Source organism: Osmerus eperlanus, chromosome 7, assembly GCF_963692335.1.
Source record: "Osmerus eperlanus chromosome 7, fOsmEpe2.1, whole genome shotgun sequence".
Classification (NCBI taxonomy): domain Eukaryota; kingdom Metazoa; phylum Chordata; class Actinopteri; order Osmeriformes; family Osmeridae; genus Osmerus; species Osmerus eperlanus.
Genome location: NC_085024.1, coordinates 14,658,807 through 14,674,351, shown reverse-complemented (window position 1 = coordinate 14,674,351; position 15,545 = coordinate 14,658,807). Strand labels below are relative to the sequence as shown.

The following is a 15,545-nucleotide window of genomic DNA, read 5'->3' as shown; positions in this document are numbered from 1 at the left end:
TTCCGAGGAGGGGCCTGTGGGTGTTTTTTTTCATGCAACAACCCATATTACCATAACAATGTCTCACAGTAATGCGATCAACTCTGGATCTATAATTGTTGAGATTGTATAGAATAATGCCATGCACATATTTTGTTGGTCAGACAGTAATGAATACTATTTCACCTAATGATCTGAACATTTTGCAATGCGGAATAAAGATTTCTGCATTTGTCCCGTTACCAGTACTACTCTGTTCCGTAATACTCACATCCTTTCTGATATCATTTATTTGGGGTATGTTTTTTAAAAGCTTTGGTTGGAAAAGGTTAAAAGCAACTCATTTGAATGTATTTAGAATACATTAATGAACCTCCTCATAATTGAACACCTATTTAAGGAATATATCATTTGAAAACCTATTTAAGGAATACTGGACTTTGGTTCATTGTAGATTAGTGAACCAAACCATGACTGGTAAAGAACGCAGTAATCACATGACATTTTTTAACTACTAACTCTGTCTCACTCTGTCATTCAAGCTGGAGTCATTAGACTGACAGACAAACACACATCCACAGTGACAAACTGACTTACCAAGAAAACACAAGACAGACAATCATCACTTCATTGCAGTCATCTCTCTCCTTCATCTGCATCTCCAAAGATGTCGCTAATCTTGTGGCTCTTGACTGACACTGAGGTAGAATATATTGGTTTCTATAGCAACGAGCAAGCTCATTATTCCCCCCCCCTCCTTTGTTCCCTCTACCTTCCTCCATCCCTCTTTTCCTCCCTCCATCCCTGTCCACTACATCCCCTCACACTAGGCACTGGCTGCCAAGGTTATAACAAGTGCAGGAGGGGATGGAGATTTAAGAGTGTTGATTGAAATCCTCTTAGATCTTAGCTGGACCCCTGGCTGTAGTCCTCACCCCCGGAGCACCAACTAAGCATATAAACATCTATCCAGCTGAACATGTACACAAACACTGTGAACTTTCTTTTCTACACTGACTTTTCAAAGGATGTAAACAGCTCTCTGAAGTAATCTGACCATTGAAATTGCAGAGAAAAATAATCTGAACATCCCGGAATGTGAACCGATTGATCTGAGCATTCTCCAAGCGTTTCTGTGTGTGTGTGTCTGTGGGAGGGGGTCACGTCGTCACATCGCTGTTTCCGGGGGGACAATGAGTGCGTCATCGGAGGTTGGGGTTACGTAACTGTGAATGTAGAACGCTCCTCGTTCTCGGCTGCTTCTATCAAACAGCAGCTCTAAGCAAGCGGAACAGGTACTCACCTATCCTCTATTGAAATATCACTAGCCCTCCTGTCGGAACAGCCACTCACCCCCTCCTCTGTTGGAAGAGCACTAACCCTCCTGTTAAAACAGGTACTCACCTATCCTCTATTGGAATATCACTAGCCCTCCTGTTGGAACAGCCACTCACCCATTCCTCTGTTGGAAGATTACTAGCCCTCCTCTGTCTCTTCCGGCCTTCCTGTTACAGACACTAAGTGCCAGGCTAGGTCCACATCACAGTGGGCATAGAGAAGACCATTGGCCTTGCTTGCACAGAAGCACACACACACAGACGTGCATGTGCACATATGCACACACGCACACACACATACTGAGAGCCATTGAGAGCGTTGACCCTGGATCACACAATGAGGGTGTGATAGAAAGGTACACAGACATGCCAAACACACAAACCTCTTCACTTCACTTTCTCCACGTGTAGTTCATTCACAGTCCTGCACCAAACACACACCCTGCTTTTACCTAATACAGCAGTATTGATTTATATGATCCTGATACGCTATCGATGTGGCTTTGATAATACCTTATTGGTGGGGTGTTGATAAGGTATTTGTATGGTCATGATCATGTGTCTTAATGAGATTGTGATAAGATATTGATATGGTCATGTGAAGATATTGGTAGAGTATCCTTAAATTATTGGTCAATTATTGCTGATGAACAGCACCATGGCAAACAGTCTTTTACTCTACACAGGAATATGACCATCCATAAGTGTGATAAACAGTGTCTGTGTTAGGGTTGGTTGCCCTGACAATTCCTGCCAGGTTCTGGGGAACATCGCTCCCTCTGAGTGGTTTACACGTCTCACTGGAACAGGCTCTCGGCCCGCGCTAAAAGAATGCTCTTAGCACAGCTGAATCTGGGTCTCCAGAACATGTCATGGCGGGCTGTTATGAAGCACAGGTCTGATTGTGGGGGCACAGCGCATGGATCACAGAGAGAGAGGAGCTGAAAGCAACTTAATATCGGCGGGACGGGACGGGGGCTTGGGAGGGGGGGGGGGGGGGGTCAGGGGTTGTGGGGTAGGGTTTCAGGTGCTCGGACCTGGCGCCAGAAAACAGCTTTGATCAGAGATAGGAGGGACAGACATGTCTCATCCCACAACAACAGGACACACAACACGTACGGGAATCACATCACAACACAGCACAGAGCAGCGCAGGCACGGGTACACAACCACACGATGCAGTAAGTGACAGTTAATGAAAGAACAACATCACACAGCAGCTGCCATTCAATAATATCTCTCTAACCAGCATACTTTATTAAACCTCTTGAAAACCTGTTACAAGTCTCTTATTAAGTCATTGAACGTTGGACAGCATATGTGTATCAGAGTAACTGAGGCCCAAGTGTAAACTCTAATGAATCTAAAACACTGAAGTCTGATAAGACTTAAGAGAGTAACTCGTAGGGAGTTACATAAGCTCCAAAGCTTGTGGTGTTTTTCCTCTGAGGCCAATTTTGAAACAGCCTGGTGCTATCATCGGGGTAGGTGATAAGCATGTGTGACCTGCTGTGAATGCACTGTGAGGCTGAGGGAGTCTTATGACAGAGCTAAGCTAATCTGCTAGCACGCTCAGGGGAAACGTAAGGGTCCTCCAAAACGTGCTTTGTCTGTGTGCTTGTTCTTGGCTTTGACAGAAACTGGGCTGCTATTAAACTCCATCTTATCTTCAGACATGGTTCAAGTTTGAGGGTTGGGCTTGAGCCAGGTTGGGTCTTTTTTGTGAAGTGAGATGGGGCTAGCTCGGTTGGTTATTTATTTATGTTAGCAGGATTAATGAAGTATTGATAGATTAGTGTTTCAAATGATTTCAAAGAGTGTTTTGATCTTCGTTATCAAGTCCTCTCAGTAGAAGTAACGCTAGCCCTCTCATGTCTGCTGAATTAAGTGAGACATGAGGCCCTTCCACTCACATTATTTACAAATAACTGACAAATGAAAAAGGCAGAGCACGAGATTCCAGAGACAAATGAAGGTCTCAAATCCCTGCTAATGTGTATGACATTCCTGTTATTCCGTCTCCACAGTAACATAAAGTACAGTATGTGTATTGTATTGACTCACATTATTACATATTAGTTTGGTGGTAGGAAAACTGTAGGTATCTCCACTGGTATTAGTGGGTGGTAGGAAAACTTAGGTATCTCCACTGGTGTTAGTGGGTGGTAGGAAAACTGTAGGTCTCTCCACTGGTATTAGTGGGTGGTAGGAAAACTGTAGGTATCTCCTCTGGTGTTGGTGGGTGGTAGGAAAACTTAGGTATCTCCACAGGTATTAGAGGGTGGTAGGGAAGCTGTAGGTCTCTCCACTGGTATTAGTGGGTGGTAGGGAAGCTGTAGGTCTCTCCTCTGGTATTAGTGGGTGGTAGGGAAGCTGTAGGTATTAGTCTGCAGTAAGGGGGGTACATCAAGGTGCACAAAGGCAGGTAGATGTTACCTGAGGTCAGCTTCTGAGATACTCCTGGGCAGGAGGTCCTCTTCATTCCCCTCCTCCTGCTCCTTCTGACTGGCTATGTTAACTTCTGACCCTTTCTGTCCTCCCTTTACTACCCCCTTCCTTCTCCCCCCTTTCTCCCCTCCCACCTCCTCCTCCACCTCGCCCACATGCTCATCCCCCTCCACGGACTTGCTTCTCGACTTTGATTGGCTGACGATGTGACAGAAGCAACAAGCGGAGCGCATGCAAAGCAGAAAAGAAACCAAATAAACAAGTGAAGCAGAGCTCAAACAAAGTCAAGAATGACAGAGCAAAAGTGATGGAAAAAAGCAAAGACTAACTGACAGGTGACAGACTATAAAATGTAAGAATGCATACAGTAAAGTATCATGTATGTGTTTTCACATTTTTACATTAAAAACATTATTTCTGCATCAGTACATTGCCAGGTATGGTAAAATCCCCTCTTGGAGATGGAGAGTTCAAACATTTGGCTTCAGTTGTTTTAGCTAGGCAGAGCCAAACCTGAACTCTCCAGGAAATGGGAAACAATGCTAGCAGTGCATTCCCCTTATGTGTCAAACCAACCATGTCCAAAGGTTTGGACATGGTAACGGCAGTTCAGAAATATACTTCTGGGGTGGAGATCCATCCAAACCTGGCAACCTCTGATCTTTACTTTGAGGGGTTTTGGCCCTCCGTGCCCTCCATCCGTAGAGCGGCAACTTACCTGATATTGCGGTTTCCTTGAGGACGCTCTGATTGGACAGACATGTAGCTCGTGCTGCTGAAGCGAGAGGCGCTACTGGTTCTCGACACAGCGGACACGTCGCTTACATCACTGTCTGATGACTTAGCCGACAGGTTGTCGGAACCCCGGTGACCATCTCTCCCAGAACGCTGGGGACAATTGGCAGGGAAACATTTTATTATTGTAAATAGTCATCCAAAATGGACCACATACATTATTTATGATCATAAAACTCTCACAATCATACTGTCACAGAGGTAAAAGTGAGCTAACACAGAATATAAGAAGGACACGATTATGTTTAGTTGGGTTCACGTCCATCTAAGTCTATGATTAAGTTCTTTAAACACTTCTGACTAAAATGACAGAACGCAGGTGTGCTTGTATAATATTTGGATGGTAAAGCACCAATCAGAGCCTAATTCAGTCTACTGTAAATATCGAAGAACAACTTGTCTTCGACCAGAAGCTTCCAACTGTCTGCCATTGTGTTTATTTGAATGGACGTCTAACTCTTCTCATCTCTTTCTAAATCAACTGTGATCCAGATTGAGAGGCTCTGATTAGCGCAGGTTTATTTTGTTCGGAGAGTAGAACAGTGAGGAAAAGTAAAGAGAGAGTGACATAAGGAGATTAGACTTTGAAGCCAAGCTAGTCTGGATCATCCATTTACAGTATTAGTGCTGGTTTATAGTGTCCATATCACTCTCCTCTTATTCCTTCTTTAGCGCTAAAGAAGAGAACAATACATTAATTGTGGGATATGTCACTATAATGTACCCTGGACACACTGTTTATGTTATGCCGAAAGACGAAGGAAGAAAGAGAATAAAATAGAAAGATGAATTAAATGAACAAATTGCTGCGTGGCATGTCTCTTTGAGATGAGACAGTCTAACATGTAAACACACTTTCGTCCACGACCCTTTGGAGTGGATTAACTCCACATAAACAGGAAGTTGACTAATGTCTTTCCATATCGAACCTTTTAATAGAGCTACTTTAGGAAGAGACCTAACCAGTTCCTTCTACCCCACAGCTGTCATACCACAGTCTTAGAAAGAAAGACAAGACAGCCTGCTCAGAGGACCCGCTCAGTCCGTACCTTGCCGTGGTAGTCCTGCTCCAGCTGTGAGTCGGAGCCTCCTCCCTGCTTGTACTGGTTCATCTTCAGCTTCATCAGCCTGGTCCTCTCCTCCACCTCCATCGCACCTGCGGACAGGAGCAGAGGCACGGCCGCTCAGACGAGGGAGCGGGAGGAAGGGGGGCACACAGACCTCCCGTCCCTAACCCCAACCCCCTCCGGCTCCTAAGCACCTGGGCTGGGGCGTCAGGGGGGCCTTGATGCTTTGACGGAGGCTTGGCGGAGTAAAAATGCCGCGTGCATGAGGTGACGTTCATTGCTCATTTTGTCTTTTGAGTGATGTGCACAGATGGGTTTGTTTCGGGGGATTTGACAGGAGTCAGCAATATGGTAATAGCTTCAACTTGACCTCTAATTGGCTGGTTTGGAAGACTGCCATATTGCCTGCTCCTGTCAAGTTGCTGTATGTCTCCGCAGGTGCATAGGGGGGTAGGGGGGTGTAGGGAGTAGTGGTCTGACAAGGACATAGGGCGGGTTGCCCCCACACATAGGCTGATGGAGACCGGCAGACAGACAGGCAGACAGACAGACAGGAAGAGCTATGTCCATGCTTCATTCCACATATTAAAAGGGTTCCTTCGAGACTAAACATGTCCAGTTCCTCGCATCAACAAGACCTGCTCTACATCTTCACACACTCACACGCCCCCGTGACAGCATCAGGGGTTGTACTGCTTCGTTCAACACCAGCTACTCTACACGGAGCTGCTCAAACAGCCAACATGACTAGACAAAGCTCCAGAAAGTTCCATAAGGTTCTGAAAAGGGCAAACCGAATTGGTGGGAATGGCAAGGATGAAGAAATCACATTTCTTCAAAAGGAAAACAATGCTATGCTACATCACCAGCAGAACTTTCCAATTCACTTCAATTTATATTGCTGCAATCCTACAAACAGACAGAATCATCTTCACAGTAGATGGGTGTTCCTGGTTCTTCTTGCAGGCCACCTGCTGTCCTGCCAAACCAGCACAGCAGGAGGACAACATGACAGTGGGCATTCCCATTCCAGAGTGAGGACAAGTGCGACTGGTGGTGTGAAAAACTCGCCGAGCTAAAGTCTAGGTTAGCTCTGGGAGCCGGCGCATGTGGTCTCCCAACCATCTCTACTACATTTGTGGGGTGATTTCAGGCACTCACATATCTGTCAGTGGACGGGGATCGAACCCCGGTTTGTGTTCCTACCTGAGTCTCCATTCTGTGGACAGTTTTCTGTCCATCTCTCTACTTCTCAGTTATAAAGAGGTGAGGGAGAGCACATACAGTACACACACACACACGCGCACACACACACACAGATGCACGCAAGAAAAAGAAAACCAACAGCAGAGAGCGAATCAATGAATGAATGAATTGAACAAAAAGCCTAGACACGGCTACAGTTTTATTAATAACCCAAGAAGATCGGGAAATGCTCAATATTTTCCCTTTTATCGAAATAAGGTTAATTCACAAGAATATTCAATCATTAATTGTGATATTTAATCTTGAAAGGAATTGCATCTGACGGGTTTAAAGACTCTATGGTGATAGACAGACAGCATGAGGGTTGGAGAAATTGTAGCAAAGCCAGCGTGTATGACTGTTCAGTATGAACATGCTGGCAGGAAAGCACACACACGCAAACCAGGAAGACAAAGTGTGTAAATAACCACGGCAAAGAAGTAGCTTTTCTGAAGTATGGAAGGGCCGAGTGGGGGGAGGGAGGGGGGGGACAGGTGGAGGAGTCGAGGGAGAGGAGGGGGAAGAGCAGGAGAAGGGAGGGGGGATGGGCATGGGGAGGAGGGGGGGGAATCAGGAGGAGAGGAGGAGGAAGTGGGGGAGGGGGGGGGGGAGCAGGGGGGGCGGGAAGGAGGAATTGAAGTGGGTCGGTGAGCGCACAACAGTAGAAGAAGTAGGGACAGACCTGAGTTCGTCCGACTGGGTGAGTCCGTGTCTTCTGGGATCACATCACACAACGGACAGACAGACAGAGGAGAGGAGATGACTGTGAGAGGGTGCTCGGAGGGAGGGGATGGGTGGGGTGAGTGGGGGGGTGACACGTGTGGGGGGGGGGGGGGGGCATCGTTCATCCCGGCCACCGCACAGGTAAGGGTGGGGGTCAGCGTGAGGGAGGAGGACAGGATGGGGGGCGGGATGGGGAGGGCGGAGGGGGAGGCACACGACAACACAACACCACAAAACACAGCAACAACAACAACAACAACAGCAGCAGCAGCAACAACAAACAAGGAACAAAAACCACAAAAGCACATGACGGAAAGAAACAAAGTGTGTGAGCAGAGGCCTGTGGAAGCCGGGGAAAGAAGGAGTCTGAGGAGGAGAGGGGGCACTGTTACCAGAAAAGGAAGAGAGGGACAGAGAGAGGAGGAGGAGGTGGGGGTGGATGTCTTTGCTCGGAGGGAGGAGAGCTGGAACAGCAAAGAGACGTTAACATCCGCGAAGGAGCGAGGAGAGATGACGAAACCACAGACACAAGAGCTTGAGACCTTGGAGGGGAAGAAAGGAGTTGAGGAAAAGGGGGAGGCGGGCGGAGGAGGAGAGGAGGAGAGGATCCACTCGAGTCGGGGACGACTGTGGAAAGAGAGGCAGTCTGGGAAATCAAATAACGGCAACAATAACCAAGAGCTGAAAGCATACATATAGCAGCAAAAGAAGAGAGAAAGAATCGCCGAACGAAAAGGTATTTTGCGCTCCAAGACCATGCCAACAATACAAGTACTACAGCCACCTCAGTGCTGTGAGGCTCCCCATGCCAAGAGCTCCTGAAGGGCCACTTAGACAACAACACAGGGAGGGCCCATTGTGAGACACTGTGCACCTCTAATGAAACAGTTTTTCCCTCCTCTCCTATAACTGCCAATACATATTCATATACTTCCTCCTCGGGTCTTTAGAGGGTTGGAATATGCTGAGTTCTCTTCTTGTCCTTCTGTTATTACGATCATATTTCTCCCAGTCTCCGAAGATGATGAGCTGTGCTTTCATCTCTGCATCATTAATCAGAGCTCGCCACGCGCCGCTCTTCTTGCGTAACACAGCCTCGCTGCTGACTCTGAGTCTCGAGGAGCAGTAGCTATGGCGACAGGGAGTTGAGACCCTCACAGAAACCCTTCGGGGTAAACCACATTCATTATCTTTTCGTTGTTGTTGTTGACCTGTAGTTGACGTCCCCCCCCCCCCCACCCTCCCAGTTACTGACCCCTTCACCCCCCCCCCCTCCCCTCCCCCCCCACCGCCTCAGCCTCCCTCAGCCTTCCTCCTGCCTCAGCCTTCCTCCTGCCTCAGACACACTGAGAGGAGCTGTGGCGAGGCCGGGGCTGAACTGCCCTGGGACCTACGCTTCAGAAGCGATTAGATAACATTTGCATTTAGCTCCATTATGGCCCCATTACCTTGAATAATTAAGAGTCAGGCGAATATGGAACAGCGGGCAGCATCTTTCTGGTCCGGCTTTGATCCCATTGTGCCAGCCAAGGGAGCAAAGGTAGCTCATCAAAATCAAAGCACCTCCCCCCCCCCCCCCCCCCCCCACGGCGCACTCCTCCACAATAACAAAAAGCACTTTGCTGCGTATAGCTCCACTTCATCAGTAAGTGTCGTCTTAATTGGGTAGAGCAATCAAGATGAACGCGGTGCAAAAACATTGATTGTTCCCCCTGGGACAACACGGTCTGAACGTCACCTCAGCGGTTGGCTGGAAGGATCAGCTGACCCTCGATCAGTCAGCCCTGTCACAGTTCGACCTGGGATCCATATTCCCCCCCCCGTCCACCCCCACCCGCCACCCCCACCCACGCCAGTCTGCTCCAAACAAAACAATCTGTGACAGAGAGAGTGAGAGAGAGAGAAAGAAAAAGAATGCGCAAAAGACAGAGTGTGACTGAGAGAGTGAGGAAGAGAGCCAGACAAGCTTGCATACGCACACGGGAGTATTGTACAGCATCTGACGGGAACTTTGACCCAGTTTTAAGCTAGTGTTGCTGACATAAAACACTAGATGCTAGGCAACAGCACCATTCTGAGTCGGGCTGGAGACACAGTCAACGATGGCTCAGTTGAAGACGTTCTAATTGCTGCCTGATGATCATTTTAATTATATCTCTGTCAACTGGCGACTGGGGCGTTAATGGGCACCTAGGTGACTGACCTCATCTCCCTCACATCTGTCACTCTCTGTCATAATGAGGCCTTATGTACAGGTTTACCACCTCTCGCTATGTATATTTATCCATGACGAACACAATCCGCCTACCTGTCAGTTTCACTAGCTGGTTCCTTCAAATCTAAATAGATCAAAGAGGATAATTGACTATAACGACTGTAATGGCAACTTCTTTTGAAAATGTCAAAGCTGGACACATTGCCGTGGTCAGTAGAAGACAAGCTTCCCTTTAGTAGCCCACCAGGATGGCAGAGAAGATACAGCCCCCCTCAGAGAACACTGTCTCAGTTACGGTCGGTAGAGGGAGTGGTTCCAATATGGCCGACAACCCCGACCACCCTCACGCTCCCCTCCATGGAGCCTAGACCTGCAAGTAACCAAGCAACAACTTCAGCACAACCTACCAGCAATCCAAAAAGAGCAAGAGTGAGAGAGGGGGGGGGGCTTGGTGACAGTTAAAGGTTAAAGTTAATTGTAGGGTTCCCTCGATGACCTAAGATGGCCAGTGGTCATGCAAAGATTAGCCTGAGTATAGAAGTAAAAGCAATAGAATGGACACAGAAATATAGCCCACCAAGCAAATACAGACCCTTAGTTCATGCAACTAAGTGCTGCAGAACTCCAATAAGGTCCATGTTATCCTCCATTGCTTTGACCAGGGGTGTCTGTTCTATAGGCTGTATTTCTAGGTATCTGTGCAGCAGCACCAAATAGCAGATGTCCACAACAAGACCATCCTGCGTCAAATACACCGATCCAATACTTTGACGTGCGTTTAATTTACGCTACAGTCTGCCCGACTGTAGCCATCTCGTAAATCAAACACACACTTAGTATAGCGGTGTGGGTATTTGGCCCAGGTGCGACTGAGACCAACCTGGCTGGGCGGGGGAGGGGGGCGGGTGTGGCGGGGTCTCTCCCTCACACCCTGAGTCGTTCAGGCCTTTCTGTTGGTCCTCCCAGGTCACCTCTACAGCGGGGAAGCCCAGAGAGACAAAGTTAACTCACCACAGGGACGTTTGCTAGAGATAGCAGGAGCTTAGTTGTGTGCAAGCTGCACATACACACCAGAGCTCAGCATGGCACACGCTAGCTAGAGCAGCTGTGCTCACGGTATGACATGACAGTAACTAAGCAAATATCAAATTATCATGATTCCTATTTTAGAAATGTTCTTATTGTAGCTGTATTATGTGTAATAATGTTTTCATTAGTACAAACAAAAAAAATAAAAAAAATAATACAATCGATTTGATAGTAACAATAAATAAAAGGAAAATATGTCATAAAACCAATGAATTTCAGTCAACTAATGGTATATCTACTGGTATATTTACTGGTATATTTACTGTTGTAACTAGGCTCTGTAGTGCGTTGGAAGACAAGTTCAGCACCAAAGCCACGGACAGCTCCCTCCTAAAAACAATGAACTTTGCTCCATCTGCTGGCCACATGCTGTAACAACAGCCTCTCCAGGTCTATCGGCTCGGTTACTTCTAGCACGGGGCAAGATGCCATCTCGGTGAAAAATCTCCATTGACCTAGAACTAGTCTATGCCTGTTTATATCAAGAGAGCCAACCCTCTGAGAGGAAGTCTATCACTAGCTAAGCACCAAAACTAAACTGTCAGCTGAAGAAACGTCAGATCAATCCATTTTGAAGACGATAAAACAATGTCAGACCGAGTCTCCTACTGACACGTCTGATATAGTACCCTGCGTTCCTCTGGAAACGTCCTTGCGTTTCATTGTCGTGGAGACCGCATGGACTAGTTGGATAGTCTGGAGCCTCTAATTGAACTAGTTGTTAATTTTCGAGCGAGAATACAGCGTTCCGACACTTGGACACAGAGGACTAGGAACAGGCTCTCAAATGGTTCTAATAGAGAGATAGGAGATGAGGTCTTGGAGGGGAGAATAGGGGGGGGGGGCTAGCTCACCCAGACAGCCCTCCACTCACATACTCGTCAGCTAGCACCACCTCACACTCGACGATTACATCCCGCACGTCAACTGAGCCGACAGAGGCTCGGTCACGTTTGTTCTACTCAGAAAACGATCAAACTTGGAGAAATTGGAGGGACCACACGCAAAAATATATCTTTACAAGATATATTCAAAGATATATCTTTTTTGGAATCGGCAGCAGCAAACCCAGGTTGGTATTTTTAGCGGGAGAACTTGCCTTTTCTCCCATTCCCAGGTGGGGCAGGGGGGCTCTCTGCACAGTCTGGAGGAGAGGGGGGTAGGATGAGAGGATGGACACACACACACACACACACATGGGTACAATACTGAAAACTGGATAACAGACTGACACACTCATCCTGGCCGAATGGACAGGATCCAAAAGGACCATGCAGAGCACAGCAAACGTGACAGACACTACACACACACACACACACACAGATGGAAGAGGAGGAAGTGAGAGCTGTGGGAGACTCCAGTGTCTGCCAATGCAGCCTGGCTGCTGAAAACCACCTTCACAACACTCCTTACAGAGGACCTTTATCTGCTGTGATAACCTGAGGTGAATAACACGGATGAGAGGACGGAAGAGAAGAAGAGAAGAGAGAACCCACCTTGTTGACCCTCATACGCTTTGAGGGGTGAAAGGTCATTTGGGCATAGCACCTGCCCTGCTCCCTCTGACAGGAGAGTGAGATAAAAACAACCGTGGTGATTTTGTGGACACCTTTATGTCTTCTGTTCAGAGCACAGGAATGAAGATAAATCACTGGGACAGTCTTTACTTTGAGACAACATTCTAATCAGTCTATTTTATGCAAGGGCCACCTGGGATACGGCTTCCACTACTGCATGTACACCTGCTACCACTCCTACTGTGCGAAGACCAAATGTTCAATAAACATCTCAGAGAGTCTTGTCACAGGTCAGCCAACATGCTGGATATTGTACTGTAATAATAATAATAATAATAATAGCAATAATAATGTATCCATTTAGCAGAAACTCTTATATAAAAGAGACTTACAAGGGGATTTGAACCTGTGACCACTTGATCTGAACCGAATGCTCGAACCGCTGAGCTAACCCTACATCCCCCTCCCCACCTCCACTACATGCCTCTGTATAAAGGAGTGGGGGTCCTCCAGAACCCTTCCAGACCCCCCGACACCCCTCTCTCTTTGCGTTACGTGACAGTTGTGGCGGGAGCCTCAGTGGGATGCCTAATAAAGGGTCAGATCAGCCTCCCCCTCACACACACTCTGCAATGTCGGGGGGGAGACAATGGGAGGGATCGAGGAAGGAAGGAAGGAAGGCAGGAAGGAAGGAAGGAGAGAAAGAGAAAGAGAAAAAAAAGAGAGAAAGGAAGAAAGACAGAGAGACCGAGGGAGAAAGAAAGAGAGACAGACGGGAGAAAGATAGAGTGAGACAGGAAGGAAGGGGAGTCTGGGCTCGCTGCCTGCTAGACTGCGGAGTGTTCATGGGCCCTGACAATGATGAAAGAGTTCTGGGAGGGCTTTGACAAGTTCCCCGGCACTGTACTCTCTCTCTCTCTCTTTCTCTCCCTCTCTCTCCCACAGTCTCTCTTTCTCTCTCTCTCTCTATTTCAAAGCTAATCCTTTCTTCCTCTCTTCCATTCATAGCATCGGCTCCACATAAACGCAAGCTCGTCACTTTCAGCATCATGAGGTTTACAGTTTGTGACAAGCCTTGTTAGGACGAGTCACACCGCTGAAGCAGATCAGAGGCAGGACGTAGGGGAGTGGATCAGAAACTTCCAGGGGGCCCTAAAGACCCCCAACATGGAATCCTTAGGACCCCACACATGGAACCCTAAGAACCCCACACATAGAACCCATCATAGTAAAAATGGGTGAAAACTTCAAAACCACAATGTTACACCTAAAGTGACAGAAATGCAAAGCCCATAAAGACAGATCATAAATGAAAGCTAATAATCATAATCCACACACATCCTTTAACCTTCAACTCATCTCTCTCTCTCTCTCTCTCTCCAACACCATCCAAAGAACCACAGAACCAACAGCAGCCAAAAGCAAAGACATCTCAATTCGTATAAAAATACTTAACATTTTTTCAATTGTATCAATATCACAGAATTACAAAATACTACAGTACCACTACAAATAAATAACAGAACAAGACCACTGTGAACTCCAGAACCCAAAGCTGGACAGAACCATGAATAGGAGAACCACAACAAAGAAACAGCCAAGGACCTCGACAAAACAGGACTAGCTTTTAGACAGAACATGTGACACATGAACCCCTGCGGTCTACAGAACAGTACAGAACCTCACACACACGGACAGTCTGCAACTAGGGGAGGAGGAGGAGGCCAGGGGAGGAGGGGGAGGCAGATATGGCCTGACCCCTGCTATCCCAGCCACCTGCCTTGCAGACAGGTTTGGTCTTTCAAGTTGGGGGGGGGGGGTTACAAGCACCACTAGCCCCACCCATCTGAGAGACCAAGCCTTCACATGGATCTACAGACCTTCACAAGCCTCCGTTCCTTCTGATCCATCTTCTGAGCAGGAAGTAGAAAAAAGGAGCCGAGGAGAGGGGGTTACGTTACAACGTCAGACCGCACAACCCGTTTCACCAGCCAAGGTTACAATACTGTGCATGTTTGTAAGCCTTTTCCAGGGCCCTGGTCACACAGGGGGCGGGCAGTATATTCAAAACAAACGCACACAAGGAGGGATAGAAAAGGCAGCTTCCTGGGACAGGCGATTTGTTTTAAACTAATTGCTTTCATTTCTGAGCACCTGAACACTGATAGCCTAAGACAACAGCTTCTGCCATAGCCCATAATATACTGCATCAATGTCACAAGAGTAACAAATATATTCGCTGTGAGCCAACCAAAAGATGTCCTCATTCAAACTAATCAATCTCACTCCAAAGCAACCAAACGCAATCCAGCACAAAACCACACCAAACAACTATCCTCTCACTACATGTCACTCACACAGAAGAACCCACACACACACTCACAAACACACAGCCCAGGACCTCAATCGAAAGTTTCAAATTAAATAGAGAACTTACTTCTGTCCAGTTTCCCCTGGGGGGGCAGTTGGGGTAGTTGCCGTCCTTTCCTGTTGGACATGGGGGTGCTGTTGGGGCTGGTTTGGGCTGATCCGCTCTGGGGGTGTGCCCTGAGTGCGACACAGAGGGGTTGACAGGGGGGTGAGGCCCAGAAGGGAGGAGCAGAGCCGCCACTGAGTGCAGGGCCATGCAGCCTACAACTCCCAGAAAGCAAGGGACTCGTCCGTGTTAGCGACATCGCTTTGTGAGTTGAGGAGTGCTGTCATAACAATCGTATCAAGGGGTAGAAAAACTATATTCACTGCAAAACAAGAATAGGATCTACAGTAAGAAGCATTCCAGTCAATTGTACAAACAAGGGATTACAAATTGTCTCGATACGTCGAAATAAAGTGGAGATGGCTGACTTAGAAGACTTCATTCGCAAAATCCTCAGATCAACACAAACCAGGCATCACAAACTGAAAAATCCTTCTAAGTCAGCATCTCCAGGTGGGTGAATCAAGCGGAGAACGGCAGGAAATGGTATTTGGCACATGACAGGTGAGGAGGCTGCGGTTGAGGTAGGACATTGCTCTGGAAGAGAGGAGATGCAGGATGGAAGCCTCTCCGGAGTCCTCCTGTCCACCCAGGCAGGCTGTGGAGAGAGCGGAGCCCCCAGCGGGCCCATTCAGACCATGCATTCTGACGCCG

General features: G+C 47.6%; 1 protein-coding gene across 20 annotated transcripts in view; it reads right to left on the bottom strand.

Annotated features, from left to right (window-relative positions):
• The window catches only part of LOC134023204 (regulating synaptic membrane exocytosis protein 2-like), a 57,716-nt gene that overhangs the window by 21,568 nt on the left and 20,603 nt on the right, over positions 1–15,545 (bottom strand). For 10 of the 20 annotated variants that reach the window (XM_062465117.1, XM_062465121.1, XM_062465109.1 and 7 more), the window contains 5 exons: positions 14,853–14,962; positions 14,296–14,328; positions 7,554–7,586; positions 5,609–5,715; positions 4,483–4,652 (listed from right to left, as the gene is read on the bottom strand). In XM_062465117.1, coding sequence (XP_062321101.1) covers positions 4,483–4,652; positions 5,609–5,715; positions 7,554–7,586; positions 14,296–14,328; positions 14,853–14,962 — 453 coding nt within the window. Of the gene's footprint in view, positions 1–3,752; positions 3,855–4,482; positions 4,653–5,608; positions 5,716–7,553; positions 7,587–14,295; positions 14,329–14,852; positions 14,963–15,545 lie in introns of those variants that run through there. The other 10 variants (XM_062465129.1, XM_062465130.1, XM_062465119.1 and 7 more) reach the window with 6 other exon arrangements.